At 41.0% G+C, this 18,867-nt stretch overlaps 1 protein-coding gene and 1 long non-coding RNA gene across 8 annotated transcripts in view; one reads left to right on the forward strand and one right to left on the reverse strand.

Moving 5' to 3' along the window:
* LOC123383306 overlaps positions 1 to 18,867 on the reverse strand; it is a 387,308-nt gene that overhangs the window by 139,392 nt on the left and 229,049 nt on the right. The gene's annotated exons all lie outside the window — the stretch shown is intronic.
* The window catches only part of LOC109496317 (odorant-binding protein-like), a 61,413-nt gene that overhangs the window by 40,144 nt on the left and 2,402 nt on the right, over positions 1 to 18,867 (forward strand). Inside the window, exons 1-4 of one of the 4 annotated variants that reach the window (XM_045050464.1) lie at positions 12,103 to 12,297; positions 12,823 to 12,959; positions 16,363 to 16,433; positions 18,748 to 18,858. The exons of 1 other annotated variant lie outside the window; for it this stretch is intronic. In XM_045050464.1, the coding sequence (XP_044906399.1) occupies positions 12,157 to 12,297; positions 12,823 to 12,959; positions 16,363 to 16,433; positions 18,748 to 18,858 (460 nt within the window). In that variant the 5' untranslated portion in view covers positions 12,103 to 12,156. Of the gene's footprint in view, positions 1 to 12,102; positions 12,298 to 12,822; positions 12,960 to 16,362; positions 16,434 to 18,747; positions 18,859 to 18,867 lie in introns of those variants that run through there. 2 more of the 4 variants (XM_045050462.1, XM_045050463.1) reach the window with 2 other exon arrangements.

Raw genomic sequence — 18,867 nt, forward strand, 5'->3', positions numbered from 1 at the left:
GGTGGACGCATGTCCCTGGACATTTGTCCAAACCCACGCAATGTACAACATTGAAAGTGCTGTAAACTGTGCACCTTGGGTGGGGCTGGTGTGTCAGTGCAAGGCTCGTCCATTCTCACAAACACACAGGTCAGGCGAGGGATGATGACGGTGGGGGAGGCTGTGCATGTCTGGGGGCAGACAGGAGAATGCGAAATTTCTGTACGTTCCTCTCAGTTTTACTGTGGCCCTGAAAGTGTTCTACAAAATGAAGTCTATTTAAAAATATCTTTGTATACAACCCAGCAATCCTTCTATGTCCTTTCCCAAGACAAATGAAAGCCAAAAGGCACACAAATATTTATTCAAGTACGTTCAAGGCTGCTTACACTGCAAGTGCCTTCCAGTTTACATGCCCATGCAATGAAATGTGACTAGACTACAATGTGATTTGTACATACAGCTACGAAAGAACTGCTGCTCAGGGCACGTGGGTGGCTCAGTCAGTTAAGCATCTAACTTGGGGTCAGGTCATGATCTCATGGTTCGTGGGTTCCAACCCTGGGTTGGGTTCAACCCCCTCCCCTGCTTGTGCCCTATGTCTCTCTCTCTCTCGAAAATAAACTTAAAAACTTAAAAAAAAGGACTTATGTTCAGAAATTATGGCCATGTTGATATTTGCAGCCTATGTACAAACTCTCAAAACCATATGCTGAGCGAAAAAGACAAACACAGGCGAGTACGTGCTGTCTTATTTCATATGTTTGACTTTTTGAAATGTGCAATCATATCTGCAGTGACAGAGAACATATCATTGGTTGCCTACAGCTTGCAATAGGATGATTTAACTGAAAGGGGCAGGAAGGAATGTTCTGGAATTATGGGAATGTTCTCTGCCCTGATTATGGAAAGACTGTGGTCATGGTGATGTATACATTTCCCCAAATTCACCAAACTATACATTTTAAGTGGATGTAGTTCACTGTAAGTGTTATACCTCAACAAATTAGATGAAACATATAAATTACCTAATGACATCAATCCATGTGTGTAATACAAGCTCTGGATAAAAAATAAAATCCTCCATCATGCTATTATTAGAAGAGATGCATATTAATTATAAGAATCCTATATGTTCAAAATAAATAGATGGAGGGCACCTGGGGGGGGGCTCAGTCGGTTAAGCGTTCACCTCTTGGTTCTAGCTCAGGTCATGATCTCACGGTTCATGAGTTCGAGCCGCGAGTCGGGCTCTGTTCTGATGGTGCGGAGCCTGCTTCAGACCTTCTCTCTCTCCCTTTCTCTCTGCCCCTCCCCCACTTGCTCTCTCTCAAAAACAAATAAAGAAACTTAAAAACAATTTAAATAAATGAATGGGAACGATATACCACGCAGACCCCGGTCCTAAGAAAGCTACAACGAGTTACGCTACAATCAGACAAAGTGGATTTCAGGAATCCATGAATATGGGCATAAGAAAGGAGATTTCCTAATGATAAATGGGTTTAATCATCAAGAAAGCAGAAAGCTATTAAAATGTATGTACATAACAACAGAGATTGAAAATAGACGGGAGCGTGATTCTGATAGTTCTCAAGTCAAAAATGGACAAATCCTTAAATTGCACATTTGGTGCTTGAGGTCCTCTCTGGGTAACTGATGGAACAAAGACAGCGGAAGTGAGAGCAGGTGTGATGTGGGCACCCCATCAAATGCTTGAAATGACACACCTCGGCAGAATACGCACCCAACGACCTCATTTTCAAGTGCTTGTGGAACTTCCACAAAGACAGACTATCTGCTGGCCCATAAAATACACACTAAGATATTTTTTTTTTATTTTTAAAAATTTCCCTCTTTCCATATACGTATGTATGTATGAGACGTATATGAGACAGACAGAGTGCAATCAGGGCAGGGGCAGAGAGAGAGGGAGACACAGAGTCCGAAGCAGGCTCCGGGCTCTGAGCTGTCAGCACAGAGCCCAACGCGGGGCTCGAACCCACATGCTGTGAGATCATGACCTGAGCTGAAATTAAATGCTTAACCGAGTGAGTCCCCCAGGTGCCCCTCAAACCTGTACTTAGGAAGACATTTTAAAAGACTGAAATTCCATCAAGTATATTCTTTGATCAAAAGAGAATTAAGTTAAAAATGAATGAACACAATTATCTGGCAAATTCCTGGATATCTGGCAATTTAAACAAACTACTTCTGCATAGCCCACAGGTCACAGAAGAAAAGTATTACAGACCCTATTACAGTGTGTGGGATGCAGCTATCATGGTCATTAGAGGGATATTTTCAGCTCTGTATGCATAATATCAGATGTTTTATAAGGATTAAAATTAATGTTCTACGAAGCTAGAAAAAGAGAAAACAAACTCAAACCCGCATAAGATAAAGGAAATACTCGATACGTTTTCAGAATCATACTGTAAGCACTTTGTGCTTACCTTAGGGAGAAGCCTGGGACCTGGGAAGCCACTGGTAATTTTAATAGCGGTAAAGAGGTGCTAACGGAACAAGGGGAAAAGAAGAGAGGTTCAGGATGAATAGGCAAGATGAGGGTTTCAAAGACACGATGGAAGGACACATTAGTGATGCTGTGTTCATTCTTGGTAACCCACAAGTGCTTTGGAAACCCCCGTACGGTCTGGTCTACAAAAGACAACGCCTTTCCTAGAGGCATCTCTTTCGAGCATCTGCATTGTCAGCCGTGCCAAACCTTTCCACGAACGCTTTAGGGAGGCGTCAGGAATTGTTGTATGTGGTCTGTTTTATGTCAATTATGAAGAGAAATTTCTGGAATGTTTATTTTAAAAAGAAGTAATTTTTTTTTCTTTCTCCCTTTCACAAAAGAAACAATCGTGTTCCACCAGGTGCTCCATCTTGTGAAACAAATGCCTTGGCCACCTGCCATCTCTTGGTAAAATCACATTATAAATGGAACGTGGGCAAAATGTTTAAACCAGATGTACAACTTGAATGTGTTTACATTCTACACTGAGCTAGCCTTGAAATGATAAGAACCTCTGTCACACAAAGAAAACTGAACACTGTCCCTGATTCCTGGAATTTAATATTTAAGATATTGATGATTTGGGTAAGTTCACTGAATTTCCATCTAACACTGTCCTCTCAACTAGCATCTCATGGAAATGCATTTAAAGGGAGATCTTGTAACTCTGTTCCTTTTTATAGTCGTAAACACCCATGGAAGTGAAGTAAAAATAAACAGTATTTTATGGAACTGCATTTTATAGGGAATGGTTTACATGAAATTTCCGTACATACACAGAGTTTCATTTAATAATAAAAAAAACACGTAAGGAGAATATTCAAGAGTATTTACGCAATGAAGACAATCACCAAAGATGCAATTTCCAATACAAGGGAAGAGGGAAATAGAAAACTGTCTGTTATAGACTTCTCAAGGAAAGAGGCTTTGAAGAGTAATTTGAATCACAATAAAGAAAGAGGCTTAAAACTTGTGTTTTGTTTGTTTGTTTGTTTTTTAAGGAAGCCATAAGAATAAGTCCAAGGAAGCATTTGCTGTTTTTGTAAAGAAGTCTTAAAAGTGGAGGAGGATTTATTGAATGAAGTTTGGGAAGCCAACTCCTTTGAATAGGGCATCCTGCCTCAGGAGCAGGATTGAAAACAGCCCTCTCTTAGTGTGAATTCTCTGGTCCTGGTTAGGTTCTTGCACTGAAGATTTCCATATTCGAAATAATCTATAGGTCGCAGGGGGAATTCGAGAAATTACGAAGGCGGGGGCGGGGGGGTAAGCTTGTCCACGTTGTCTTTACAGACTGTTGTTCCAAGTCCCGCAGCCTGTTCCCAGAGATGTGGACATACTTGCCCACGAGACGGACTGTTACTTTCATGTACATGTACACAGGGATGGAGATGTTGAAAGGGTTTCCTGACTGGGCGGAAACTTAAGAAATACTAGGACCCACTGAGCCACAGTGAAACATGCTTGCTTGATCCTAATGCCCAAAACAAAATAGCAGTTTTAGAGAGTTGGACGTTCTTTTTCTTTTTTTCCCCCTTGACAAATAAATTCAATCCCGGCCTTGTTTTCAAAGAAAATTTTGGTCCAGACTTTCTTATCTTGAGTGCAGAAAGGTTTGTATGGCATGCACATGCATGTGCTCCAATAAGACTAAAGACTGTTCTACTCTTACTGGAATCAGGGCAACCAAATGGCCCTACATATACATTTAGTAGATAAATGGCATGTTTCTCACTGAAATGGGAGGTTATGCACTCTTTATAAGTTGCACAGGAGAAAAACCCTCTTATAGGTGTGAAGTCAACAACCTCATGGAAGCCAACACAGCGTTACCAGAGTAAGTTGTTACACGCACAACTCGTCAACCCTTTACCCGCCTTTACTTCCAGACAATCTATCAGCCCTAGGATAGCAACGTTTACCTAGCTGACTTGTGTTCAACGTGAGGTTATCGCTTCAATACCATCACCCATTAGTCACTCTTGATTTAAGGGCTGTACGTTTGCAAAAATGTTCCTGCTATATTTGATTATTTCACTTCTTTTCAAATTATTTGTTTCTGGTGTGCCAGTTAGTTCTTTTGATTTATTTCTCCTAACTTAAACATAAAAAAGTTTACTTAAAAAAAAAAAGGTATAGGGGCGCCTGGGTGGCGCAGTCGGTTAAGCGTCCGACTTCAGTCAGGTCACGATCTCGCGGTCAGTGAGTTCGAGCCCCGCGTCAGGTTCTGGGCTGACGGCTCAGAGCCTGGAGCCTGTTTCCGATTCAGTGTCTCCCTCTCTCTCTGCCCCTCCCCCGTTCATGCTCTGTCTCTCTCTGTCCCAAAAATAAATAAAAACGTGGAAAAAAAATTAAAAAAAAAAAAAAAGAAAAAAAAAAGGTACATATTCCTCTCCAAGTATGCCATGTTTTTCTGCTTTCTTCTTGCAAAATTTTTCAAAAGAGTTGTCTAGACTCATGGGCTCCTATTTCTCCTTGTCAATTCTCTCTTGAATTCACTCCAAAGCCTGGAGCAGTGTGCGGCTTACGTAAGGAGCAAAGGTGAGGTAAAGTATGAAGAAAAGTTGCTCCATGACTGACCGGGACCCACCCACATTTGCATGACCTCACATGGCTAACTGCAGCGGATAATATCAAGTTCTTACTGTATGACATGCACTACCGCAGGAACGCCAGGTGCCACCTGTGAGAAGAAACTTGAAACACGATTGTGAGGATCACAGCAGACTCCGGTCCCTTCCCTCTGGCACGAGAATGGACACATGCCACATAAATAAAGAGCTATTCCTCACCATGGGCCCTGGAATGAGAAAACATGCATATCAAGAGTCTCAGACGAGCCATAGCCTGTGTGGCCATGAGATCAAAATAAATACCAAGTCATGCAAACCACCATTGATGCTGGGTGTCTGAGACACGAGCCAACTGGCTGATAAAAACACCCACTGTACTTCTCGCATCTGAAATGTCCAAACGTGAGCTCAACATCATGTGCCCCAAACCCACCCACATTTAGTCTTTGAGTGTGAGAAGTCTCCAAACTTCCAAATCTTGCAATGCTTTCTGAACATTCTTCGTCACTCACAAGTTATATTCAAACTCGAGGAGATCTTGAGGGGTCTACTTGAAAATGTTTGCAGGAATCAGACACCACTTACTGAGACCACCGTGACCACTCAGCCAGACTGCCACCCTCAGTCCCATCATCGGTTTCACAAGACCCCTGAGTGGTCTCCCCACCGGTCTTCCACGCTGCCCAGTGACTATCAAGAAATCAGCTGGATAATCTGGTGAAAGCTGAAGTCAAAGCACAGCATTTCTCAACTCAAAGCCCACGAGTGGCTTTCGATACTAAGGGTAAGGGTCAGTATTTCCAAAGCGGTTCCACCATACTCCTATTTGTACTTGATTTGCCATGGTTTAATTTGTAGCTTTTCATGAAATTCAAACTGTCTTCAAATGTCCGTGTAGTTTTTCTCGGATGCATTTAAAAAAAAACAAAACATTATTTCCCAATACCAAATGTATGAGCTCTTTCTATCTCTCCTTTGGGTTATGATACACTACTTGCCTGCATGATAATCTGTATGATTTTAGTCTTTTGATTTTTCAGACTTCAAGTTTTAAGCTGGTTAAAATTTTTGCTTTGCCTTTTAGAGTACAAGAGTGCTTCCACTGTTCGGTGCAATGTTTGAGATATATTAATTCGTTCAATTAGATGAACTTTGTTTTCCAAATGTTCTTTATCGTTAGTAATACTTTAGTGAAGTAGTATGCCCTTCCTGAAACAGGTGTGCAAACCCTCGCGGTCAAATCTGGAGTGCACGTGACTATCGATGTGTGCTATCATGATGTTAGGAGTAGGGATTCTTCAAATTTACTTTTATTTTTTTTTAATGTTTATTTATTTATGTTGAGACACACACAGACACACACACACACACACACACACACACACACACACACACAAAGAAAGGGAGAGAGAGAATAGCAAGCAGATCCATGCTGTCAGCACAGAGACCCACGCAGGGCTAGAACTCATGAACTCATGACCTGAGCCAAAAGACACTCAACCCACCGAGCCAACCAGGTGCCCCGTGCATTACCTCTAGAATTGTTATACCTTTCTGGTGTGTTTCATCTCTTACTCTTTTCCAGTGTTCCTTCCCTCTCTCCCCCCACCCCGATTTTTGCATTTTTGCAAAGGGAGCTTTCACGTATTTCCACTGTGATTTATCTGTGCTCACAGGGGCCTTTGTTTCCAATGTGGGACTAGATTATATCGAACCATTCCTCAGGGGGGAGGAACCACAATCCACAGTTCATTGACAATAAATGTTGTAATAAAGAATGGCGCTCGGCGGCATATCCCCCCAGGAAGGCAATGCCCATCATCTGGCAAAATAAATGCATCACCCTGAAACTAAAACAAAGAAGTAAGCAACCACTGAAAACTAACTAAATGCAAACACATGCATGAGCTATGGGAGTCACAGCAGTGCCTTACCTTCAGGCAGGAAGCCGCCCCCTCTGACATTTGCAGGAACCATGGGGTATCTCCTCTAGTCCTATCAATACCTATGCTTATGACTACTGCCTGCCGTGTGCATTTATCGCAGTTAGAACGGCCATCGGATGCATCACGGAGGTTGGCAGATTCTTTTTCCCTATGTGGATAGGTTTGTGGGATTGTTGTATGGCTTAGTGGGCTTCCGAGGCGCATAGAGAGGAGAGAATTTCTGGAGAGAAAACTTCACAAGGACAGGTGCTGAGGTGTGTTTGTGGTGCTGCTGTTCCCGTGTGGAGATCTGAGATTTACCCCTTCGGTGCCTGCATGCTTCACCACCGCTGAAAATGTTCTCGGTGGTTGAAAATGAAACCACACTGTTGAATGCATCAAGTCCAGATATACATATGTAACCAGATCTACAGTCACTTGTGGTGGTCCGATTTTATGGAAGTGAGGCTGGCTACATAAAGAAGAAGGTGGATCAAGAGTAAATTTACTCTTTCATCGGCTCCCCTGAGTCTCCAGGTTACCGACTGCACGTCCTGGGACTGGTCAGCCTCCAGAGTCCCATGATCCAGACTCAGTGAACACAAATGGAGATGGGCAGTCAGCTTTGAATTTGACATAAACAACAAAGCTTTCTCTTCCCAGCGTAAGTTATGCCCATGCTATATGTAAAATGCAAATTTAATGAAGCAGCCTGTATTTTAATCTGGCAACCCTGCCCCTATATATGCACCTGGAACTGTTTTTGGCACGGGGTTTCAGCACAAAAGCATAACACAAAAACCAACCTGGAGTGGACATTTCTGTTGAAGGACAGAAACTATGAGGAAGGAGTAGTAAAAGAGGAGAGTGGGAGGTAATTTTGAAGCATGTAAGGTGTACACTGACTGGCCAGTGACCGTGGCCTTTCTGCTAAAGAATTGCTCACGGGCTTCTAGAAACACCCAGAGGCCCGTGTATCTTTTTGCGAAGAGGGTCTTACAGTAGCAGGAGGCATGTCGAAAGGGGTAAAGCTGGAAAGCAAGGCTGGGGAAACTGCACAGCGCTTTGTAGAGTTTGCAAGAACAATGGCTCTTACTGGCACTGCAGTGAACTTTTTAAACACACAGTTAAGAAAGCCAGGTCCCACATCAAGTGGCCAGGATGTCCATGGGAAGGCTTGAAATTCCATGTGGTTAATCACCACTCTTAGGGTGTCTAGTTCCCCCTGGTGGCTCAGCACTACAGGATTTCCTACGATGTAAGATTCCCAGTCTTACATCCCAAGAAACCAGGAACTCCCAAGAAAACTAGGATGAGTTGTCACCTAACTACTCTGAGTCCAGATCTCAAAAACATAATTATCATCCTTCTGACTCTGAACACTTGGATGTTGGTAGGGAATCCAAGAAGAGGGGTGACTCTGAACACTTGGATGTTGGTAGGGAATCCAAGAAGAGGGGTGACTCTGAACACTTGGATGTTGGTAGGGAATCCAAGAAGAGGGGTGACTCTGAACACTTGGATGTTGGTAGGGAATCCAAGAAGAGGGGTGACTCTAAACACTTGGATGTTGGTAGGGAATCCAAGAGGAGTTAACATAAAGACTATTACATGTAAAGCGAGGGGCGCCTGGGTGGCTCTGTTGACTTAAGCGCAGGTCATGATCTCACGGTTTCATTAGTTAGAGCTCCACGTCGGCTCTGCCCTGCTTGGGATTCTCTCTCTCTCTCTCTCTGTCTCTCTCTCTGTGCCTCCCTCCTCATGCTCTCTCTCAAAATAAATAAATAAACTTACAGAAAAAGAAAAGTGAAATGATACACAGAGAAATCAAAATGTCTTTTAGGCCTTTACTTTTTCTGTTCTTGGCACGTCGTGAGTCAAACAACCTAATGGATTTGGGCAAGAGTTATATGCTGTAGGTCCTTCAGGACAGAGTAGACAGGTGTCTGCTTAATCCTTTACAATGAACATGTAAACTAGAAAATGCAAAAGGAAAAGACAGGACACCTGGCTTCCCAGAGATAATTCTAGAAACGGCAAGAATATTAAATGAATTGCAAGACCAGAGTCTTGTCCTGGATGCAGAGAAATGTAAAAAGTAGAAAGCAAAGAACATGGCTGGAGGGCAGAATGTACTTGAAGACTTGACTCAGATGTCTAAAAAAATCGGGGTCTATGTGAGAAAAAAAAGGAAGGGAGATCTCCACAGAATTCTTCACAAATTAATAACTGAGCCTCCAACCTATCATATCTCCTAGAGTTCAGCGTGCACTGAGTGAATATACCTAGGTAATGGATGTAATTAGGACCCAAACGGCATGTGGAGGGCAAGTGAGGTGGATTTAAAGGGAACCAGGGAGGACAGTGTTACTTAAATATTAAACTCAATCCCCGTGTTGACTGAAGAGAGAGTATTATCCATCTCCTAATGCTGAAAATGAACAATGTGGGAAGGAACACTGTCAGATACGGAAAAGATTTCATTTCATTTTTCATCCAAGAGGCAACAATATGGGGTGATCTACAGAGGGAATACAAAACAGAGAAATGCAATAATGGGTCCAAAAGCAGAGGAAAAAAGAAATGAAACAATCTGCTTCAAGCACCCAAACTGGCCTCTTTCAAAATAAAGGAAGCAAGAGGTCAGTTGAAGAAGCAGGAGTCTTGAGAGACTTTCATCAAAAGGTGAGGGAAGGTCAAAGCCCAAACGAGAATTACTCTGAAGTTACGATTCTCTCGAGCATAGACTTCTGAGTCTATGCTATGTGTAATTAATTACACTCATCTGGCGAGGAAGTCCTTCATCACAATCGTTTTTGTTGCCTTTTGGGGGAGAATAGAAAGTATCTTCAAAGTAAATAAAAAAGAATTTGTGAAATCAAGACAGACAGACTGTGACCAGTCCTGTGCCCAGAGCCAAACCACATCTCTGGAGAAAGGAAAGACCTCCCAAGAATAATGAAGACCACATGGTTTCTGTGAAAAACAAAGTGAGCCAATCATTTTAACCTGTCACCATTTAAAAATATTTTTAATGTTTATTTTTGAGACAGAGAGAGACAGAGAGAGACAGAGAGTGAGCGAGCACAAGCAGGGGAGGCGCAGAGAGAGAGGAAACACAGAATCGGAAGCAGGTTCTAGGCTCTGAGCTGTCAGCACAGAGCCTGACCCGGGGCTCGAACTCGTGAACCATGTGTGACATCATGACCTGAGCCAAAGTCAGACACTCAATCGACTGAGCCACCCAGGTGCCCAAATCTGTCACCATTTTAAATGCCTATAAAAAATGTTAGGGAAACTACAAACAGAGGAAATTCATTGTTTTCTTTCTCCTTGATTTCCCTGAAGGTCCTCAGTCATTTGTAGGAATGCTCTCTTGACACCTTCCAAGAAGCTTCCATGAGACTTGAACTCTCTTGCCCTATTGAGCTGTTAGCCACAGAGAAAAGAACGTCTCCCGTGAACTCACATGGCTCAGCCGCAGGCTGTAGGAGCCAGGGGCAAACTGAGCCGAATCGCCTAAGTCAAATCAATATCAAATCCCAACTCCTGGAAAACATGAGTTTTCCAGGGCTGCTGTACAAACAATAAACAAAATAAACGCGGTGGCTTAAAACAACACAAATGTGTTATCTCACAGATCCAGAGGCCGGAAGTCTGAGATGGGATTTGGGCAGCCTGGGCTCTCCATGCAGCCTCTAGAGGAGGGTCTCTTTTCTTCCTTTCTTCTCGCCTGTGGAAGGTCGCTGGTTTGTGGCAGCATAACCCTGTTTTCTCCATGTATGCGCAAATTTCCCTTTTGATAAGGATACCAGCCATACTGGATTAGTCCCTCATGATCTCCTCTTAATTAACTATGTTTTCAGTGACCCTATTTTGAAAGTATACTTTGAGATTCTGGAGGTTTGGATTTCAACACATGAGTTTCGATGGGGGACACTTTAAATGAAGGGTTATTGCAACAGACTGGGTTTTAGACCATATTAGCCCTGCTCTTATCATATTTCAAAAGATACCCATATATTCTTGACATTCTGGTCTATTCTTATCCCACAGGCCATTACTCTTTCCATTTCATAACCGACAAAAAGTGAGCAAAAGGGTTGTAAGGTTGACTGTTCTTGCTTTATTTATTTGTTTGTTTGTTTGTTTGTTTGCTTATTAATTTAGGCAAGGACACTTCACACCCAGTGTGGAGTCCAACGCGAGGCTTGAACTCACAACCCTGACATCAAGACCTGACCTGCGATCAAGCATCAGACACTTAACCAACTGAGCTACCAAGGCACCTCTGGTACTGTTTATTAGCCTGTAAAGATGACTGGAAAGTTCACTTAATATTGAAGAAATTGGCCATGGTAACAGCTTCTTATAAGAGTGTTATTTTGTCGACTGATTCACTGGGGTTTTTTTTAAGTTTTTAATCACAACTTAAAACCTGTTTTCTCCAAGCGGAACACGCCCCTACGAGCTTTCCATCAGTACAAAATTGTCTGACGTCACAATCAACTCACAGGGTCAGAGTCACTCAGGACACTCTAAACCTCTGTCCCCAAAAAACCTCCAAAGTAGTGTACCGTCCAGCTCGTTCACCCACTTCAGAGTCTGGGAAATAAAGGAAGACCTAATGTTTCCACACATTTCGTGTGTATCTTGGCATTTATATTTATGAGTGGGCATAACTCAATGCCCACACATAAATCTGTCTTTCAACAAGGAAAAGGGTGTAGTTTGCTGGGAAAGAAGGTGATTTCTTTGAAACTCATCTGAGAGAAAGGGAAGGACAGGTTTGTTCCCTGCACTCCCCCCCTCCAAGAATGAGTGAATGAGTCTCAGTGTGACATGAGATATGCAGGCTTGATCCAAACGACCCTGTACGCAGGCCTACCTTCTGAATGTCCTTTGGAGGGGTTTATGGAAGGGGTTTACGGAACGTCCTTTGGAGGGGTTTATGACCCAGGTCTGAAAGATCTTTGGGATACATTGCTGCCAGCAGGATGTTTATTTTCAGTGTTGCACAATGGTCTCTTGTTAAAAAATGACAAGTAGATAAACATTGCCACATTCACAGATGTTTACCATATAAAGAGGTCAACATTCTCACCAGCAGGTAATTGCTTCTGAGCTTCCTCCAGAGGAGAAACCAAGAGGTGTTAGAAAGATGAAGATTCTACTCTTACTTCTTGGAGTCGTTCTGGTTTGTGACGGCCACCTACCTTTACCGGACGGCCACCTACCTTTACCGGACGGCCACCTACCTTTACCGGACGGCCGCCCACCTTTTTGGAACAACTTTGCAAAGGTACCAGAAAAAGGATGACCTGACATGGACGTCTTCATATGTGTGCCTCTGTGTGTGCCTCTGTGTGTGCCTCTGTGTGTGCCTGTGTGTGTGTGTGTGTGTGTGTGTCTTTTGGGGGGGTTTCTATGTATATCCAAATTTATGTGCATCTAAGCCTAGCCATGCACCTGGAAACTCGGAATCCCTCTGTTCACCACCTCCTTACACATTTCTTTTGTACATGTCTGCTCTGGTCTATTAACTGGCTGCTTCCCCCATACTTATAAAACAGAAGGTGCATCAGCCAAAGAGCTGTTGGGTTTGAGATCTTGCATTTGAAAAGAACGAGTGTGCTATTTCAGGACTATGTGAGTTTTTTGTTCTGCTGCAGACTTGGGTTTCTCAGTATTTTATAAATCGTGCTTTTGTTCCTTAAAGTTAGATAGCTCACTGCTGATGTAAAAGAGGAGGGAAACCCATGCTGGATGATGTTGGAGGCCATCAAAAGAACTGGACCAACGTTTCTGATGGAAACTTTGCTTTTAGCTTTCAGGAGAATGGAACACGCTTTTGGTCGCAGCCACCAACTTTGACAAGATAAGCAATGGCCCGTTCCACGGTTATATGCGCAAAGTTGATGTGGACATTCCAAATGGCAGAATGGTCTTCAAGTTTTCTGTCATGTAAGAATAAAACAGAATGAAAAGGCCTGATCTGATGACCCTGAGAGGGCATCTGAGTTGCATGTTTGCAGTGAAATACCTCGGTGATGTTGAAAAGTGAGACTCTGAGTTCTTAAGAAATTCGGTACACCCTTCTTGCTTTAATGAGATGATTCTCAGGGACCTCCTGTGACCATAGGGTTCCCGACACTGGCCTCAATCATTCTCTACCCTGAAGAACTCCCAAGTAGCAATGTTTAATCATTATTAAATTCACCAAAGCCTTTGCTGCTTCAAATATTATTTATAAAATACTCAATTTCCTGCAGGCATTTTATTAAGAACTCAAGAGTAACAGACGATGAAGACACTTTTTTTACTTCCATTGTTCAAATCAGAGCCAGATACAGATCTATAAAGTAATAATATCATGCATGAAATTCTTTACTAAGAGTAAAGATGCGGTGGAAAGAGGACACCAGAAAATGACAAATGATCGCATAGCTGAACTGTATTGCTAAATTGAAAACACCAGCAATCACACATGCTGATGAATTCACCTGGAAATAACAATGATTTCCACACCAACATTTGACTTCCAGTAGACGACTCCTAGGATAACAAAATGAAGCAGGAGGTATCACTGAAATCAAAGGAATATAGGGCATCTGAAAGCATCAAATCATGCAAACAGATCCTGGCCTGTAAGATTCAAACATCTATTTACATTGTAGGTGGGAAGTATAATGCTAATTTCTATCTTTCTGAGTTCAGATGGAGCTGCTCGGGGGAACTGATGATAGCTTATGATAGTTCAAAAAGTTCCCAGTATAAAGAAATGAGAAAACTTGCAAGGGGTGGTGACAGGGGATTATAAGAAACCGAATGAAGTCTGTTTCTGAAGACCTAATTTCTAAGAGCTATAGGTAGAATGCAAGAATCTTCCAGTCTCCACTGCTCACACACACATAAACACAGGCACATACTTTGAAGAATGAGAAATAAAAAGAGACTGACATGAAGGAAAAGAAAGGGTTATGTTTGGAGTGGTTTATAAATATATAAATATAATTGTGTATTAAAATATATAACATGTTATATATATAATATGAAATCTTATACAATTATAATATGGAATAATATATAATAATAAAAATGTATATGTATATGTATATGCCTGCAATATAGTGAGCAGTCCATAAATAACACTCGAAGGCTCTACGAAGTCAGTAATGGATAAAACTGCAGTATATTATATACAATAATTATATAATGTTGCATATATACATATTATATGTAATATACATGTGATGTTATATAATTATGTACATAGCTGTAATAGATGTGATGTAATGTAATACAATTATATAATTAAATATATAATTGATCGTATATAAAATATGTAATTGGTTATATGTTAGATACAATAATCATATAACACTGCATATATACATACATTATATGTAATATACATGTAACATTATATAATTGTGTGATTATATAGATACATATATGTAATAGATATGTAATGTTATATAATTATATAATCGATTATATAACTATATAAAATATATAGTTGATTATATATTATATACAATAATTATATAACATTGCATATATACATACATTGTGTGTAATATACTTGTAACATTATATAATTAGGTAATTATATACATACATATATGTAATAGATATGCAATGTTATATAATTATATAATTGATTGTATATAAAATATATAGTTGGTTATATGTTCTATGTAATATATAATAAATTATACACATATTATCAAATTACACACACATCCTATTTCAATAGATACACCTGTCAGTTTTCATTAACTTTTTAAAGAGTACCTTAGGGTCTTTTTCTCTCATTTTTCAAATTTGTGTCCGTCTGTGTTTAGTAGACTTTCCCTTTGGACGCCCACCCTGCAATCAGGTTTAATGAAACGCAAAGGACGTGTAGTGGTAGGTATCCATGTGAAGGCATAGTTCAGTGAACTTGGACCTATTTGTACATCTACTGCACCCAAAGATGCATACATTTCCATCACCCCAGGTATCTATAGGCAACACCTGACATGCCGTGTTTTCCTTCCCTCTTCCAGAACTTCACACGCATTAAACTTCACACGCTGCAATTAAACACGATGCATCTCATTCTGCTTTCTTCACTCTGCATAAGGTTTGGAACGTATATCCACGTGTCTCCGTATGCAAACAGTCACTCGCGTCACTGCCAATCAAAGTTCCTCGTGTATGTACCAATATGACGTTTCCCACTTCCTGGGTAACGTTTCCACTTTGTGATTGTCTTGAACACCTTGGATACGAACTGCTCTGCACTAATGTCTGTGCCGACACATATTCATTTGCAACTCCTCTCCGGTAGCCCAGAACTGCTGCATCATGGCACACGAGCATATTTAACCACAGAAAGGGTCAAGCTGTTTTCTAAGTGACGGTGCCTTTTGCATTCTTGCCAGTAACGTATCAGATATTTAGCGGCAGCACATTCTTCCTAAACCTCGGTATTGACATCTTTTGATTTTACGCAGTCCCGTGAATGTGAGGTACCAGCCCACTGGGGTTTTAACCTGCATGTCTCTGATGAGTCATCGACCTGAGCACGGTTTCCTACACCACTCTTCCATGACGGGTCTGTTCAACCATTTGCCCCATTTTAGTTGGTTTACTTCCTCTTTTACGATTTCTGCCGTATTCATTCTTCCTGTTTTTCCAAATATGCATTTTTTTTATCATATACACACACAGGAATACACAAACTCTCACGTTATATATGTGACACGTATATAATTGTTTGTAATACACATGTAGTTTCCATCTAGCACATACACGCATCACGTGTATTTATGCATTTGCTCGTGTGTGTATGGATGTATGTTTGTGCGTGTGCACACGTGTGACTTGATGTCTAATTTTCTGAGTAGTGTTTTTATACAAGTTTATGGTTCTGATTAAATTAAGCCCATCATTTTTTCCCCCTTTTCTGGGGGGTGCTTTTGTCTATTATATTATGTAAGAAATCTTTGCTCACGTTGTGAGAACCGCCAAGGACCATCTTGATGGCTCTTCTTCTCTTTTTCCAGAAAATCTTTAAGGCAAGGGAATGTTCTTTTTGCCTTCTTTTCTAATAATTCAGATTTCTTCATGTTTAAGTGCCTTTAAATATGACTTGTTTTATAGTCACTCTTTAGAACTACCTGATTCCATGTGTAGACAAAGACATTTTTGGCAGGTGACCTTTGATGGTGGAAAACCTACTTCTTCTCTTTCAAATGGCATGTTGTTTACAGGCACTGAAATGATGCCTCATTCAGATTCTTGTGCGATTCAGACAAAGAGAATGTTAATTGTGGTTCAAAGTTTGTTTTCATCGACTCGAAGACATTTTGTTTTTAAGGATGAACGGACTGTGCACAGAAAAGTCTGCTGTGGGAACCATTGGGCGTGACAAGATTATCAATATTGGTTGTAAGTACAAATATTTTACTGAGATATTAAGGTCAAAATCTTAGTCTCCACTTCTTTCTGGAACTCTTGTCTGCCTGAATTCTAGTTCAACTAATCATTGGAAATGTGACCAGGCACACTCCCCTAAATTATCTATCCAAGCACTTTATCTTGTCGTGCACACTTAAGTCATAGGACATTGGTGGCCCCTTCCAATTTTCAGTATTATTAAATCATTCATAAGGGCTCAGGATGTTTATTTCATAAAGTTCTTGAGTATATGAGAATGTTTCAAGATAATTTAAATGGCCTTAGGAACTAAATATAATAGGTCTATCCTCGGTTTACATATCAATCTCATTTTGCTTTAAGAGAATACTTTTTTAAACATCATCTTAAAACATCTTACTGCATTCCATTCTTGGGAGATTAACCTACAATCCAAGGAAATCAGAGTGATTTTAATCACCAGGCACATTTGTTCGTAACCTCAGCTTCTGTTAAAAGCAATGGGGATGTCGGCTAACACTTAGATTCTAAACTCTTCCTAATTACCCTAAACAACACTCCAAATTTTAAATGGCCTAATGTCTAAATATCTGATTAAAACTGTGATGTGTAAGTCTGTGGTTACACCCCTCATCTAAGATAAGAAACAGCACAACGGCTTGGCAAAAAGTAAAATATATGCAAACAAAGTGAATTATATGCCAGGCATTCGACCCTATGCATATTCCTCAGTAACTTATGTTCCCAGATTTTTTAAGTTATGTTTCCACTCTTCTTAGCCTTACATTATTTTTTCCTTTGCCTGAGCCATCAATGTCCACTATCATTTTTCTTTAATTTTCTCCCTTTTGGTAACCCCTTCTAACTTAGATTTGACAATTTAAGAAGGGAGAATGAGCTGCACTTACTGTAATAGCTCTTTTGGAGCTAGGAATTGTAACCTACCCAGCTCTGTTCTGGAGAAAGTGAGGTGTCCTACTGACAAGCAGAATACCAGCAGTGGTCCTGAAACCACACCGGAGGCTCAGAAGACAGATTTAACTTCATTGCTTCCATAACCTGCACTACCTCTATAAACCTATTTAGTGAGATTTTCTGCAAAGCCCTTCATTTAAAAAAATTTTGTAATGTTTACTTATCTTTGAGAGAGAGAGAGAGAGACAGCGAGCACGAGCAGGGGAGGGACACAGAGAGAGGGAGACACAAAATTCGAAGCAGGCTCCAGGCTCTGAGCTGTCAACACAGAGCCTGACGGGGGGCTTGTACTCATGAGCCGTGAGATCATGACCTGAGTGGAAGTTAGATGGTCAACTGACTGAGCAATCCAAGCATCCCTATGAAACCCTTCTTTATAAAATCATCATTAAAACATTTGGTTACTAAGAATCTGAAGAGATGTATAAACTCTTATTTAAATTGTTCCAACGTAACCCAAGACTCATGGACCTAAGAGCAGGCCTGTGCAAGATTCAGGTCCATGCCACTCTGACTCTGAAGTTGTTTCAACTGCCACTTGGTCTCTGGCTGGGGCTGACTAAGGCTATTTGAATGGGAAACACAAAGTGGCATAGTTTCAAATAAAATCCTGATGAGTGGTTCAAATAAGGCATTGTGCACGTTGAGGGCAGAAGAGAGAACAGATGTTAGAAGGTTTGGTGAGGACACTGAGTTGGTCAATGCTTCTTCATTTCTTGTACACGTGCCGGGGTGGATGGGCAGAGCCAGAGTGGAAGGTGCCCCTGCAGGCGGGATCTGAACTTGTGTATCCTCACAAGTAAAACCATATTAATAAAAATGCACATGTTCATGGCAGCCAGAAGTTTGTTGGGTAATACACCTAGATTAAAGTGGTGGACGCTAATGACTCAGAAGATTGCCCAATGTAGGATAGGCACTCAGCACACAGTTATGCAGGGTTTTGAAGGGCAACTGAATTTTGGTCTTGAAGAGAAATCATCTCCATTGCCGGGATAAGGCAAATAGGAAAAGATTTTAAACTTGTATTGATAATATGCCATATAACAACAAGTCGTGTTGTTCAAAAAATGTTGGCTCCACTGGAACACGTTTCAGAAAACACTTTAGTAAGACTGGAAGGGGTGAAATGTTTAATATCGGAAGAATGGGGCAATAAGGAAAAGTTCCTTAAAGGCCTTGTCTCCATGTCATAAGCAATGTTAACATTCGCTGCATCGTCGGAGGGACCAATATGAGAATGTTGTTACCAATGTGCTAATTAGGCCATGGTAGAGCCAATCTCCACTACATTCACTAAGGCAAGGCTACAGTTTATATACATTTTACATATATATTTTGTGTCTCACAGATGCGGGTCAAAATAATTTCAAGATTCTTCATTACACCTTACATTCTATCATAGTACATAATGTCAATGTGGACAGCGAAGGAACCACCACAGAAATTCTTGGATTGCTTGGTATGTATA

The sequence above is a fragment of the Felis catus genome, chromosome X, assembly GCF_018350175.1.
Source record: "Felis catus isolate Fca126 chromosome X, F.catus_Fca126_mat1.0, whole genome shotgun sequence".
NCBI classification, from domain to species: domain Eukaryota; kingdom Metazoa; phylum Chordata; class Mammalia; order Carnivora; family Felidae; genus Felis; species Felis catus.